Consider the following 13,417-nt stretch of genomic DNA (forward strand, 5'->3'; position numbering starts at 1 on the left):
AGGACAGTGTGGATACACGTTGTTAAAATTCTTTGTATTTGGTGGGAGGTGTAGCCATTGGCCAAAAAGGTGTTTTTTATTGGAGTAAGTTCTGTGTTGAGTGCATTGTGATTTGAGCAAATTAATTCTCCCCAGTGGACTAGGGTTTTATAGTCCCAAATTGTTAGGGGGGGGGAGTGACTGTCGATTTCCCAAAGACCAGCTACACCTCTGAATTTATCTGGAGTTTACCAGGTACCCTACAGTTGCAACCTTTTTTATTATAAACAAACAGGTAGGACAGCCAACATCCATATATATCTGAGCACCAAGATTACATCCAATTCCACCACTATGGGTGCTCAGGATTGACCAGACCGTTCCCAGATATCTGTGACAGAATCCATTGGAAAAAAGCTACCTTACCCCAACCAAAGCAAATACCAGTTCTAGAGACTTTTTCTCAAATCAGAAAAATATGGGATAGTTGGTGAGGCTGCAGCGCTCACCAACTATCCCAACCTAAACAAATATGGTAGTATCAGCTCCCCCTCATATGAGAAATCCTCATCAGCTGTCTGTCAGTCCAGCAACCAAGAACACCAACATAGTGAATAGGTGGTGTAATTGTAGGACTAGGTCTTCCTGTACATCTCCAGTGTTTTCATCTTTGTTAGTGTGTGCATGTGTTTATTATAAGTCTATTAATCCCTGATGATGCAATTTGACTTCAGTGAAATATAGAATAATAAGTAAATAACTTTATTTATTAGCAACTACGTTATTAATTTCCTTAAACAGTATATGATGCTTTATAATATGTGAAGCGGATAGATGAAATAGTAAAAGACTTAAGCTGTGTAGCTTAAGTTTTTTGGTTAGAGTGTTTTTTGGTTTTATATCAGGTTATAAAGCAGCCTGCTTTAAAATCTCTGCATACTGGTTAGCTAAAGGTGGGAATAGGAGAAAACTCATCATTGCATCTTCATTTGGATGGTGAAATTTGCTTGATCATTGGAAGTGATTACAATTAAGGGTAAACTTAAACATTTTTTATAGTTTCTTCAATAGGGATACTTGTGAATATGGGCAAGAAGTTAAAGTTGACAAAGAATATCTTAACTATGAAAATTTTCTTTCAAATCTTATTGATAATAAGACGTCTTAATATCTAATGGGTGTTTAATGAAAGGATCATGTTTCTTGGTTATTTGAATCTTCTAAATGTTGTCATCATCATTAAACTCCTGATGTGTACTCTGGGGTGTACAGGATATGATTATAGTACAAAACATGAATAATAAAATTAGTTTAATCCTTTATCCAAGTGTGAGCAAACAAAGTTTGCGCCTGAAGTATCTTCAGGACTAGGGTAAAGTGATACAACACCAGGGCAACTCGTTGTAAAGGTGGAGAAAGCTACCAACACTCCTAACTCAGTATCTCCTATAATGCAAAACAGTCCAGCAACTTTCAACATCTTTCTCTAAATCCAGAGTAATTTATTAAAAAAGGGTGGCACACCATTTGGCAACTCCTATAGGTAGAGATGACCTGCTAATGCTTCTGCCTGGTATTTCCACTAGGGCCTGGCTCCCACTGAAGAGACCTCAATAAAGGTCGAAACTAGTCTGGGTAGTGGCCCTTCCTTTAATGCATAACATTAGACATATCCGCAAGGAGATGTGTTTTGCATTATAGGAGATACTGAGTTAGGAGTGTTGGTAGCTTTCTCCACCTTTACAACGAGTTGCCCTGGTGTTGTATCACTTTACCCTAGTCCTGAAGATACTTCAGGCGCAAACTTTGTTTGCTCACACTTGGATAAAGGATTAAACTAATTTTATTATACTCTAACCAAGTGAAAAAATAAACTTTCAACAAAACATGAAATTTACATGTTTAGTGCATCATTTACTTGTATTATGTAATATCATTATTAACTTCTTAACAACAATTTTCCTTCAAATTAATCTGTTATCTGTCAAGACTCCAATATTATCAGGTCTTACTGTGATAATCCTCCTAGATCTTGATCTTCCTATGGGTCTTTTTCCTGCCTTCCACTACAAAAAAAAAACAAAAAACTTTTAAATGTCTTCATAACATATATCATTCACAAATAACCATTTGCAATAAATGGGTGGCATCATCCTTTGAAGCAGCAGCATTGCACATGTTCAGATAAGTTTTTATTTTTAATAAATGTATAGTTGAGTATGTTTATTTTATTGTGTATCTTATTAATGTGATATTGTTCGAAATACTTTCTACATAGTACCAACACATATGAGAAAAATGGCAGCCAAGACTTGGATATTCAATTATTTCAGTATGAAGGATTTTGTGCAATGTTGTGTATGTTTGATATACTCTTTGTTGAGAAGGAATGGTTTGTGGTACAGAAGCAAGAGGGTGTTAGAAGTATTTCGTGAGTAAGTGAGTGTAAGAAATGTGAGGATTTTTAAACTATGTCCTGGATACCCATCACAGGATCCATTGGAAAAAAGCCACCTTACTCCGTGAAAGTGAAATATGAATAAGAGTATGAAAGAAGTGGCAGAAAGGATGTTGGATGATGAGGTGACAGTGTGGAGAGAAAAGCACGCTTACGTGACTGGAGAAATGATTGTGTATAGTACATTAGGAGAAAGAATGAAAGAAAAACTGAATGGGATACATATAAAAGTGCAACAAACTGGGAGTAAGGAGAAGGTATGGTGTGGAATGATGAAAGTATGTTTCCTATGTGCAGACAGACATCAAGGATATTAGAAAAGTTGTTAATTTGTTCAAACATTAGAGGAATTATTAGTTTAATATCTTATTGTATGGTCAAAAATAAAATAAATAACACTTTTTGAACATTTTTTTAATTTTTAAAAAATTAAATGAAAAAAAACAAAACTGCATGATGCTTGTAGTTCAGATAGTGCAAACATATAGCAGAATTATATTATTATTATTATTATTATTATTATTATTATTATTATCCCAAGACCTCATGGAGTCAAAGACTCGTCTGAGAGATCCTTTTATCACACACACAGCTCATCATACCATGCCTTGAATACATTCAAACTCCTTGCAGACACCACACTCTCAGGCAAGACATTCCAATCCCTGCATGAAAAAAACTTGCCTCTCACTCCCTACTCACACCCTCTTTATACAATTTCCAGGGATGATCTCTGGTTCTCCCCCGATCTCCCACTATTTTCTGTAGTACTTCTCCAGCATTGATCCTATAACAAACCCTTACCAACTTGTAGGTCTCTATCATATCTCCCCTCTTCATCCTATCCACCAGATTCTGCAAATTACATCTACTCAATCTTTCCTCATACTTGACATTCCAGAGGTCAGAACCCTTTCCAACATCTCTTCATCCTTCTGAAAACCAGATGACCAAATCTGAGCACAATAGTCCATGTGTGGCCTAATCAAAGCCTTATACTGATCAAGAATCTCCCTACTTCTACACATCAGTGTCATCCACATCATTCCCAAAAGTCTTTTTGTTGTCTTCACAATTTTGGCTATGTGTCCTCTAAATTTCAGATATTATCCACTATCACCCCCAGATCAGTTATTTCTTCCACCTCCAACAATATATCCTCACCAAGCATAAATTCTGCATCCCATCTTTGTTTTCCATAATAAATTTAGTTTAATCCTTTATCCAAGGGTGAGCAAACAAAGTTTGCACCTGAAAGTATCTTCAGGACTGGGGTAAGGTAGTACAACACCAGGCAACTCGTTGCAAAGGTGGAGCAAGCTAACATCACACCTATCTCAGTATCTCCCATAATGCAAAACACATCTCCTTGCAGATATGTATAATGTTGTGCATTAAAGGAAGGGCCACTATACATTATACATATCCGCAAGGAGATGTGTTTTGCATTATGGGAGATACTGAGATAGGAGTGCCGTTATCTTGCTCCACCTTTGCAACGAGTTGCCTGGTGTTGTACTACCTTACCTCAGTCCTGAAGATACTTTCAGGTGCAAACTTTGTTTTCTCACACTTGGATAAAGGATTAAACTAAATTTATTATAGTCTAACCAAGTGAAAAATAAACTTTCAACATCTTTCTCTAAATCCAGAGTAATTTAATAAAAAGGTGGCACACCGTTTGGCAACTCCTATAGGTAGAGATGACCTTGCTAATGCTTTTGCCTGGTATCTCCACTTGGGCCTGGCTCCCACTGAAGAGACCTCAATAAAAGTCGAAACTAGTCTGGGTAGTGGCCCTTCCCTTAATGCATAACATTATACATATCTGCAAGGAGATGTGTTTTGCATTATGGGAGATACTGAGATAGGAGTGATGTTAGCCTGCTTCACCTTTCCAACGAGTTGCCTGCTGTTGTACTACCTTACCCCAGTCCTGAGGATACTTTCAGGTGCAAACTTTGTTTGCTCACACTTGGATAAAGGATTAAACTAAATTTATTATAGTCTAACCAAGTGAAAAATAAACTTGCAACATTGAACTCGCATCTTCATTTCCGTGCCCGATCACTCAATTTATTCAAGTCTTCTTGTAAGGCCACAACATCTTCACTACTCTTCATGGTTCATCCCAACTGTGCATCATCTGCAAACAACTGAATATCTCCATCCAAATCTTTGCCTATATCGTTAATATACAAGTTAAACAGCAATGACCCCAAAACAGACCCCTTTGACACACCACTAATAACTCTCCTTTTCCTGGATATTGCTCCCCCATGAACAACTTGTTGATGCCTATCAGATAGGAAGTCTCCAGTCCAATGCACCAATCTGCTATCCAATCCCATCTGCTCTAGTTTGACCATCAACTTATCATGTGGTAATCTATCAAAAGCCTTTGCGAAATCTAAGTATATTGCTGTGTATCCTTCTCCTCTGTCCAAGGAAGCAGTCACTTTATTGTAATAAGTAACCGTTGTTGTCAACCCAACTCTGGATCCTAGTTCTCACATGCTTCTCCAACAACTTAACCACAACACCTGACAGACAGATAGGCCTATAGTTTGATGCTTGAGTTCGATCACCTCCTTTATAAAGTGGCACAATCTTGCCCTCCTTCCACTCCTCAGGGACTTGACCGAGTGCAAGACTCGTATTAAAAAAATATGTCAAGACAGGTGTCAACTCCCTGGTACATTCCTTCAGAATACTTGGGGATATATTATCAAATCCCACAGCCTTATTAACATCTAGTTTACTCAATTTTCCATACGCCTCTTGCTCACTTACAGTCGCTCTCTCCTCCCCGTCATCTATTGCTCTCAATCTCTCCATGAAGTCATATTCACAAGATTGAAAGACCTTTATGAATTGCTCATTAAGTATCTCCACCACACATTCTGCAACAGCTTTCTTTATACCATTTTCTCCTATCAGTATCATTCTTTCTTTTGCTGGCTACATATCAAAAGAACTCCTTAGGATTCTTTTTGGCTTCATTAGCTAGCTGCTGTTCATACCTCTCTTTAGCTACCCTCACCAACCAAGTCACCTTCCTTGCCTGGTCTTTGTAGCCCTCATGGAATTGGTTATTTCCACTTCTCTTATGCTGCCTCCACAATGCCCTCTTTCTCTGTATTGCATGCTTAATCTCTTTACTCGTCCATCTCACACCTACCTTATTTAACCTTCTCACCCTTGGAATACACTTAGACATTGCATCTACTAGATAGTTTTTGAAAATCCCTCAGATCTCTTTTCCAGCTAACTCCTCATTCCATGCTACACCCGCAAACTGTCTCCTGAGCTCTTCATAATCACTCCCCCCCCTTGTATTTCCATATATATACCCTTTTTTCACAGAGGTCCTCACACTGCTGGCAACCACCTGGGTAATCACCTCATGGTCACTCTCACCAATTGGTGGATGATTTAATGCCTCATTTATAATTACATCCTATGATGAGATGACCAAATCCAAGACCCTCAATCCTCGCGTGCCCTCTGTTACATACTGAGATAGTTATCTCTCAGAAACTCAAGAAACTCATTTTCTTTACTTCTAGTTGCTATCTCATCATTCCAGTCTATATTAGCATAATTAAAATCGCCCATAATAATCACCCTTTTCTTATTTGCTTGACTAATTTGATTATACATTTCATTATCACCACCATCCACCTCTATCTCACACCATACTGCCTCAAAACCACTGGCACTATTTCCCTCTTGCATCTCTGCTTTGTATGGACATAACTCTTTCTCTATCATCAATAGCACTCCCCCTCCATTTTTTTTTTTTACCCCTTCTGAAGTAGGGAGGAATATCTGAATATCCTAAATCCATATGGTAATAGGAAATGCCTTTTTTTCTCTTTTTCAGTAGTATACCCTGTCATCCAGGAACTGAACTGTCATTTGCCTTTGCTTTTTCTCTCTTACGATAATTATATACGGAGAAAAAAAATCTGATTACTACAAAGAGAAATTTTCATTAATGAATTTATCTATTTGTACAACTGCAGTAATTTGTCTTGCTTATAAGTGCTATAAAAATCACTCGTATTGATAGGTGGCTTGCTGTTCGTCTGGAATTTTGTGGAAATTGTCTTGTGTTATTTGCTGCTTTATTTGCTGTGCTTGGAAGAAATGATTTAAGTCCAGGGAGTGTGGGACTTTCTGTCAGCTATGCTTTATCTGTAAGTAAATAATATTTATGCATTTATTTCTTCATTTAAAATTTACAAAAGGATTTAATTTTTCCTATGACATGTCAAATTGATAGAAATATCAAAAAAGAAGATCATAAAATTTTTAAATCCTATTTTCAGAAATATTGATGAGAAAAGTGTACAGAATTGCATTATGTAAAGTCTAATTTACATAGTTTAGATTATGACAAGAAAAATATAAATGGCATTTGATTTCTTTGTATTCTATTCCTAATTACTCATTCAAGAATATTGTTTTTGAGTATTGTTTCTATAGTAACCAAAGTTTCAAAATATTTCAGTGGTTAGATTTGAATGATGTATATTCATTCAGATAGTAAAATTAATAACAATTTAGTATCATGGAGCTAAGTGTATTGTTTTCCAAGTTTTCAATGTTCGATTAACTTTCTCTTATAATTTCAGGTCTGAATAGTAACAAAAGATTAAAATCAACTTTAGTCCAAAATAAATATAAAATTCCATTCTCAGATTATTATTGCAAGAAAATATAGAGGTAAAAGTTTTCACTGCACAAAAACAAATATTTGTCTATTGAAATTGCTCCCTTTTTTTATTTTTATTTATATATATATATATATAAGACTCAGATATTATCATCTGATATACTTCATTTTAGACATCCATAGTATTACAATAGAATCCGCTTATTGTGATCGTGGATAATATTATCAATCAGCTGCGATTATCAAAATCAGTCAGTCCCAAAAACACGCTTTATAATGAATTAAAAATAATCCGTCTATTATAATCAAAGATCTGGTTATTGTTTTCAAAATCCTCAAATGTTTAGCCTTTTGCATCTCAGAATTAAGAACTTTAAAGGTTAATCAGGAGAAAATTTAACAAAGAATATTTGTCGATAACTGACTTTTGTGTTAATCTTCTTTTAATCTTAATCTTCAGTAAATTTTATATCTTCCAATTTTCAAGGCAAATGCAGGTGGCTATAAATACAGTCGAATTGTGATTTTTCGAGTTTATTTTTGTGCTCTCTTTCAGTAAGTGAATTTGACTTTAAGTGCTTGTTAAAACAGCCCTTATCATTATTATTATTATTATTTCGGGTGACTCCAGGGAGTCCTCGTCGAGGGAGGCCCTAAACATCATGTCCACACAACTATACGACATTCTCACAGTATCTATCATACCTTGCCTTGAACTTGCTCATCGTCATAGCACCCACAACAGTCTCTGGCAGCTTATTCCACTCATTTACCACTCTAAAAGTAAAGAACCCAGCTCTAACACTCCTGCTAACCACACTCTTGCCCAGCTTCCATAGGTGTTCCCTAGTTCTCCCACCACCAGTCCTGATCTCAAAAATATCCTCTGAATTAATCCTGTAGAAACCCTTTAGCAATTTGAATGTCTCAATCATATCTCCACTTTTCCGCCTATCAACTAGTTTCTGCAACCCACAAATCTTCAACCTGTTCTCATATGGTTCATTCCATAGACCTGCTATCATCTTAGTCACTCGCCTCTGGATCCTCTCCACCCCTTCCCCATCAAGAAGGAACTGAGGTGACTAAATCTAACAAAATCATTATGGAAGAAGGAAGCAAAAGATTTATTTTTTCAAGAAAAGCAAAGAATTTTGAAGTGCTATGATAAGTTACCCAAAATAAGTCAGCACAGCGTGGCTGTGCATTTAAAAATTTCACAACCACACTTGTAAGATCTTTAAAAACAGATTAAACAATGAAACTTTAGCTCTTACTAACGAGAACATTCATTGAAAGAGAGCCCAATTTGGTAAGGATACTCAAGTTGAATCAGCATTAAAAAATTTGCTGTAGTAATGTTTGTGAAAAAGAATACTTCGATTAATGGGCCTTTGATGTGTCAAAAAGCAGAACTTGCAAAAACAATGGGAAAAGAAAATTTCACTGCAATTTATGGATGGTTTAGCTGTAAAAAGTGAGAGAGTTGTGTATTCAATGCGAAGAAAAAAAGTGCTGATTTTTTATCAGCTGATGCGTGGATTAAGACCAAGTGGGCAAAAATTATTGCTGAATGTTCTCCCAGGGATATTTACAATGCAGACAAAATAGGACTCTATTTTCTTACAGTGCTTGAGCATACTTATTTGTTTAAAAATGAAAGTACTAAAGGATTTAAATCTTCAAAAGAGTGAGTGACAGTTTTTGGTTGTGCTAATATGAAAGGTGAGAAATAAGAGCTCTTAGTGATTGCAAAAAGTAAAACTCTTTGGTGTTTTAAAGGTGTCAAAAGTTTGCCTGTTGACTACTGTTCTAGTGCTTGGATGACTAATGCCATTTTCAACAATTGGTTAGTTAAGTGTGACCTTAAATTAAACAAAAAATTGTCTTGTGAGTAGACAACTGCACTGCTTACACAAACAATTTATTGCTAAAGAACATCAAAGTAATCTGCCTTCAAACATTACATCATTAATTCAACCATATGACCAAGGCATCATATGTGCTTTTAAAGCTTATTATTGCAAGGAAGTTCGTGTAACAATTATAGCTGAGCTTGTTGAAAATAAATATATTAAACACCAATCCAATGCAAGTGCAATCGCAAAAAAGATTTCCCTCTTGATGCATTGCATTTGGTAGCAATGTCATCAAAGCAAGTCTCAGAGAAGACTATTGAAAACTGCTTCCAAAAAAGGTAGATTTTTTAAAACAAACTCTGAAACTCCTTCTTCCAAAGAATTTGAATATCTTACAAATGAAATTTTTGATAAAACCCCAGATGGTATGTCAAAAGAAGAATTTCAAAATTGATTGGATATTGATAACAACGTTGAAGTGGTGGCTACAATGACCATGTTGGAAATATGTCAAGCTGCTTCCAATGAGAAATTTAAACTAGTAGAAGAAAGTGAACTTAATACAAGTGTAGAAGAACGAATTTTAGAAACTCCTCCAACCAATGCCGAGATGCAAGAAGCTCTACAAATACATCATCACGGTGTGCAATACAGAGCAACAAACTTCAAAAGTCTTTATGAGTATGAGCAATTTATTCATGAACTACTATATTCAAACACATGACAGACAACACTAGATAAGTTTCTAAAATAAATTTTATGTTGCTTATTAAACAGTTGCTTATAATAATAAATTAAATTAAATAATGTTCATAACAATAAATTGAAATAATGATGCAATTTTTTATATCCTTTGCTTAATGTTATCAGCCAGTTATTGTTATTGAAAAGCAACTGTCCCAATGTGATCACAATAATTGGCATCTACTGTACTTCATATATATTATATATGTATGTGTGTGTGTGTGTATATATATATATATATATTATTTTATTTTTTTGTCAATAGCTCTTCTGTCTTATCAATAATAAATATTTTACATATGCTAGTATTTTGTTATAGATTAGCCACTTCTTATAATACATAGAAATATTCATTATTATTCAGGAATAAATAAATTATTACTGTCTGTTGTTTCTGAAGACCGGAATAAAAATGTTCCTATACCATGAAAAATATTCATCTGAAACAGACGCTATACTGCAGAAGCAAAAAAAAAAAAAAAAAAAAAAAAAAAAAAAAAAAAAAAGTGATTTTATTGTATCACTAAATACAGTACAGAGACAATTTACAGTCTTTGTACTATATTTGGCAATAATTACTGTAATTGGAGGCAATTGGGATGGAATGTTGCTTCATAACGAAGAGCGCTTCCTTCCCACAGAGTCCATGCTGCTGCAAACATGCAAGCAAAATAGATAGATTTCTGCTAAACATAGTAGCTAACTAAGTGCATTTGTCCTAACATCTGCTTTCAAAATTTCACTTCCAGAAAATATGTATAACAGCAGTTCATAATGCAGTCATTGGATACAGAAAGCACACAATTTATGTAAAGCAAAAATATGCATATGAGAATATATGGGGGGTCTGGAAAGTTCTGATACACATCTAAAACAAAAATTAATTTTGTATTCTTATATATATATGATATGTTCTTTCTTTCTTGTCGTTATATCAGTTGCTTTCACATCATTTTTGTTCTAGGTGTTTATCAGAACTTTCCAACTCTCCATCCCTCCTCCTACATATATAACTTGAAATCAGTTCAAATTACATTTGAGATATTCAATATCATCAAGACACTTCACAATTGCTAATTTTACAAATAAAATTCTACTGAAAAAGTTGCAACTAATATGCCATATGAGTTTTGTGAAATTTTGAACACCCAATGCAGAGGTGCCAAACATATGCAAATACAAGTTCCTGCCAGCTGTTTATGCATGTGCAGACACTACCCAGTGTGAACATGTTTTAAGATACATATTAATAGATTACTTCTTCCTAGTCACTTACCCACATATGGCACTGTTGTCTTATAGGTCTTGTGAACTTTTGTGTGAGGTCATTAGGATCCTCATCCAGAAGTGAGTAGGCTGCATTATATCCTCTATGGAGGAGCATAGTTTTGTTAATAGTAGGTTATGCTTTAGCAGTTATATTGCTCCTGTTTTATAATAGTGTGACTGCAGTATTGGATAAAAGAAATAGATATACCACAATATTTTAGGTTTTGACAGGATTCCACATTTAGAGGATTGCAATTTCCTAGGTATCAAATTTGACATTAAAACATTAAACAGTACCTGTATGCCTGGAGACTGCATGTATACTTATGTTAGAAGCATCGAGAACAATGAATTAGCCAATAATTTTAGGACATTAGTGAGAGTGATTTACAGAGGAAGATAGTATTATATGATTAGAATGTAAGAGATGTTGCATTTTCAGAGAGGGATAGAGAAAATGGAACTTGCAGTGAGGTATTGCTAATAACAGCAGAAAAATTACAACCAGCAAAAGGAGAAGTTCACCAGGAAGGTTAGAGCTGAGATTATTATTCGGGCACCTCCATGGAGTCCGAAGGCTCGTTGCAGGTGACCCAACCTACTACACAATCTGTCACACCTCTCCTTGAACCCATTAACAGAAAAAAACACTCACAACTGACTCTGGCTATTCATTCCACTCATTCACAATTCCCAAGCAAAAAATCTAGTCCTCATGTCCCTACTAACCACACCTTTATTCAACTTTTAGGGATGACCTCTTGTTCTGGCCCCTCTAGCCAAGTCAAAACATTTCCCCTGCATTAACCCTTTAAGCAACTTAAATGTTTCTATTGTTTCTATCATATCCTCTCTTTTTCTCCTATGAACCAACTTCTGCAATCCACACACACACTATATTTCCTATTTGCATAGGAAATATTCCACAGACCACTAATCATCTTAGTCACTTGTTTCTGAATCTTCTCCACTGCTTCCTCATCCCCAGGTGTGGACATATCAAGACCTTATAAAGAGGAATAACAATTTCCTTATCTCTACTTGTTAATGTGTTTTTCAATAGCGAAGTAATCTTATAGGCAACCTTAGCAATACGTCCTCTAAACTTTAACTCTCTGTATACCACCACCCCTAAATCTCTAGCTTCATATATTTCCCTGAGTACAGTTTCATCATTGTGGTGCACAGCTTGTAATCTGTTTATCCCAAAATGCGTAACTTTACATTTCTCCACAATAAACTGACACCCATTAAACTTTTGCTCATACTGACAGCCTATTTAAATCTTCCTGCAAGCTCTCCACATCATCTTGAATAATAATTACTCTACCTAATTTCACATCAGCAAACAACTGAATATTTCTTTTGAGGTTATTTCTATATCACTTACATACAAACTAAACAGTAGTGCTCTCGCCACTAGTCATCTGTTTTCGCCTTGATTCTGCCCCTTCATATACCACTTTTTGATATCCAGCTGCCACCCTCTTATCCACATAACCAGTGCGATGTCCATCCCCATTTGTTCTTTGTGTAACAGAGTTCTAAGTGTTATTCTGTCAAATGTCTTTGCAAAATCCAGCGGAATCATTGTGCTGCCATTTCATTCATCCAACTCAGCTGTTACTCTATTACAAAAAGGTAGTAAATTACTAACCCATGACCTACCCTTCACAAAGCCATGTTGTCCCCTCATATAGTACCTTGAATTCTCTTTTTTGACCAATTTTTCTAGTACCTTTACCACCATGCCTGAGATACTGATTAGCCTATAATTTGCTGCTGCAATCATAGAACCTCCTTTATGCAAGGGAATTATTTTGCCCTCTTTCCACTCCCTTGGAACTCCACCAGAGCTGAGACTTAAATTAAAGATCCTTGTCAGAGTCAATGCCAGTTCTTTGCACATTCTTAAAAAACTCGAGGTAATATGCCATCTGTTGGATCGTACATCTTGGCTCTGAATCTGCCATCATGTAAGAACGTAGTTCTTATTTAAATTATCTGTTTTTTTATTATCCTGTGCCACCCTATATTCAGATTAGTCTATATAATATAGTGGAATCAATCATCAACTATATTTAGCAATCTCACTTTTCTAGAGGCCGAGTTTAAAATTAATATTTAAGGCTTCCGCAAGGTCCGATAAACTTTATGAGCGGTGCAATGAAGAAAAATCAGGCAAACAACAAATTGAATCCAATAAAATAAACATTTAATACAGGGTTATATAACATGTACATTAAGTATAACTTTGAAAACAAGATAATGCAAATCAACTTAGTTCAGGTATTCATAACAAACATAAAACATTAGGCATCAGACATTTAGCTGTCAATTCTACATTCTTCCGAATAATTAAAACGGTTCACACATTCAATGTTACAGAATCTTACAGTAAATACTCTTATAGTAGAACTCTCTAAT

The 13,417-nt window shown here is 35.4% G+C and overlaps 1 protein-coding gene across 1 annotated transcript in view; it reads left to right on the forward strand.

Annotated features, from left to right (window-relative positions):
- LOC150097870 (ATP-binding cassette sub-family C member 1-like) overlaps positions 1–13,417 on the forward strand; it is a 626,276-nt gene that overhangs the window by 515,768 nt on the left and 97,091 nt on the right. The window contains exon 22 of the mRNA XM_090406616.1: positions 6,513–6,639. Within this exon, the coding sequence (XP_090262742.1) occupies positions 6,513–6,639 (127 nt within the window). The remainder of the gene's footprint in view (positions 1–6,512; positions 6,640–13,417) is intronic.

This window comes from Typopeltis vanoorti, chromosome 16, assembly GCF_054136105.1.
Source record: "Typopeltis vanoorti isolate ZY-2024b chromosome 16, IOZ_Tvanoo_1.0, whole genome shotgun sequence".
In the NCBI taxonomy this organism is placed as follows: domain Eukaryota; kingdom Metazoa; phylum Arthropoda; class Arachnida; order Uropygi; family Thelyphonidae; genus Typopeltis; species Typopeltis vanoorti.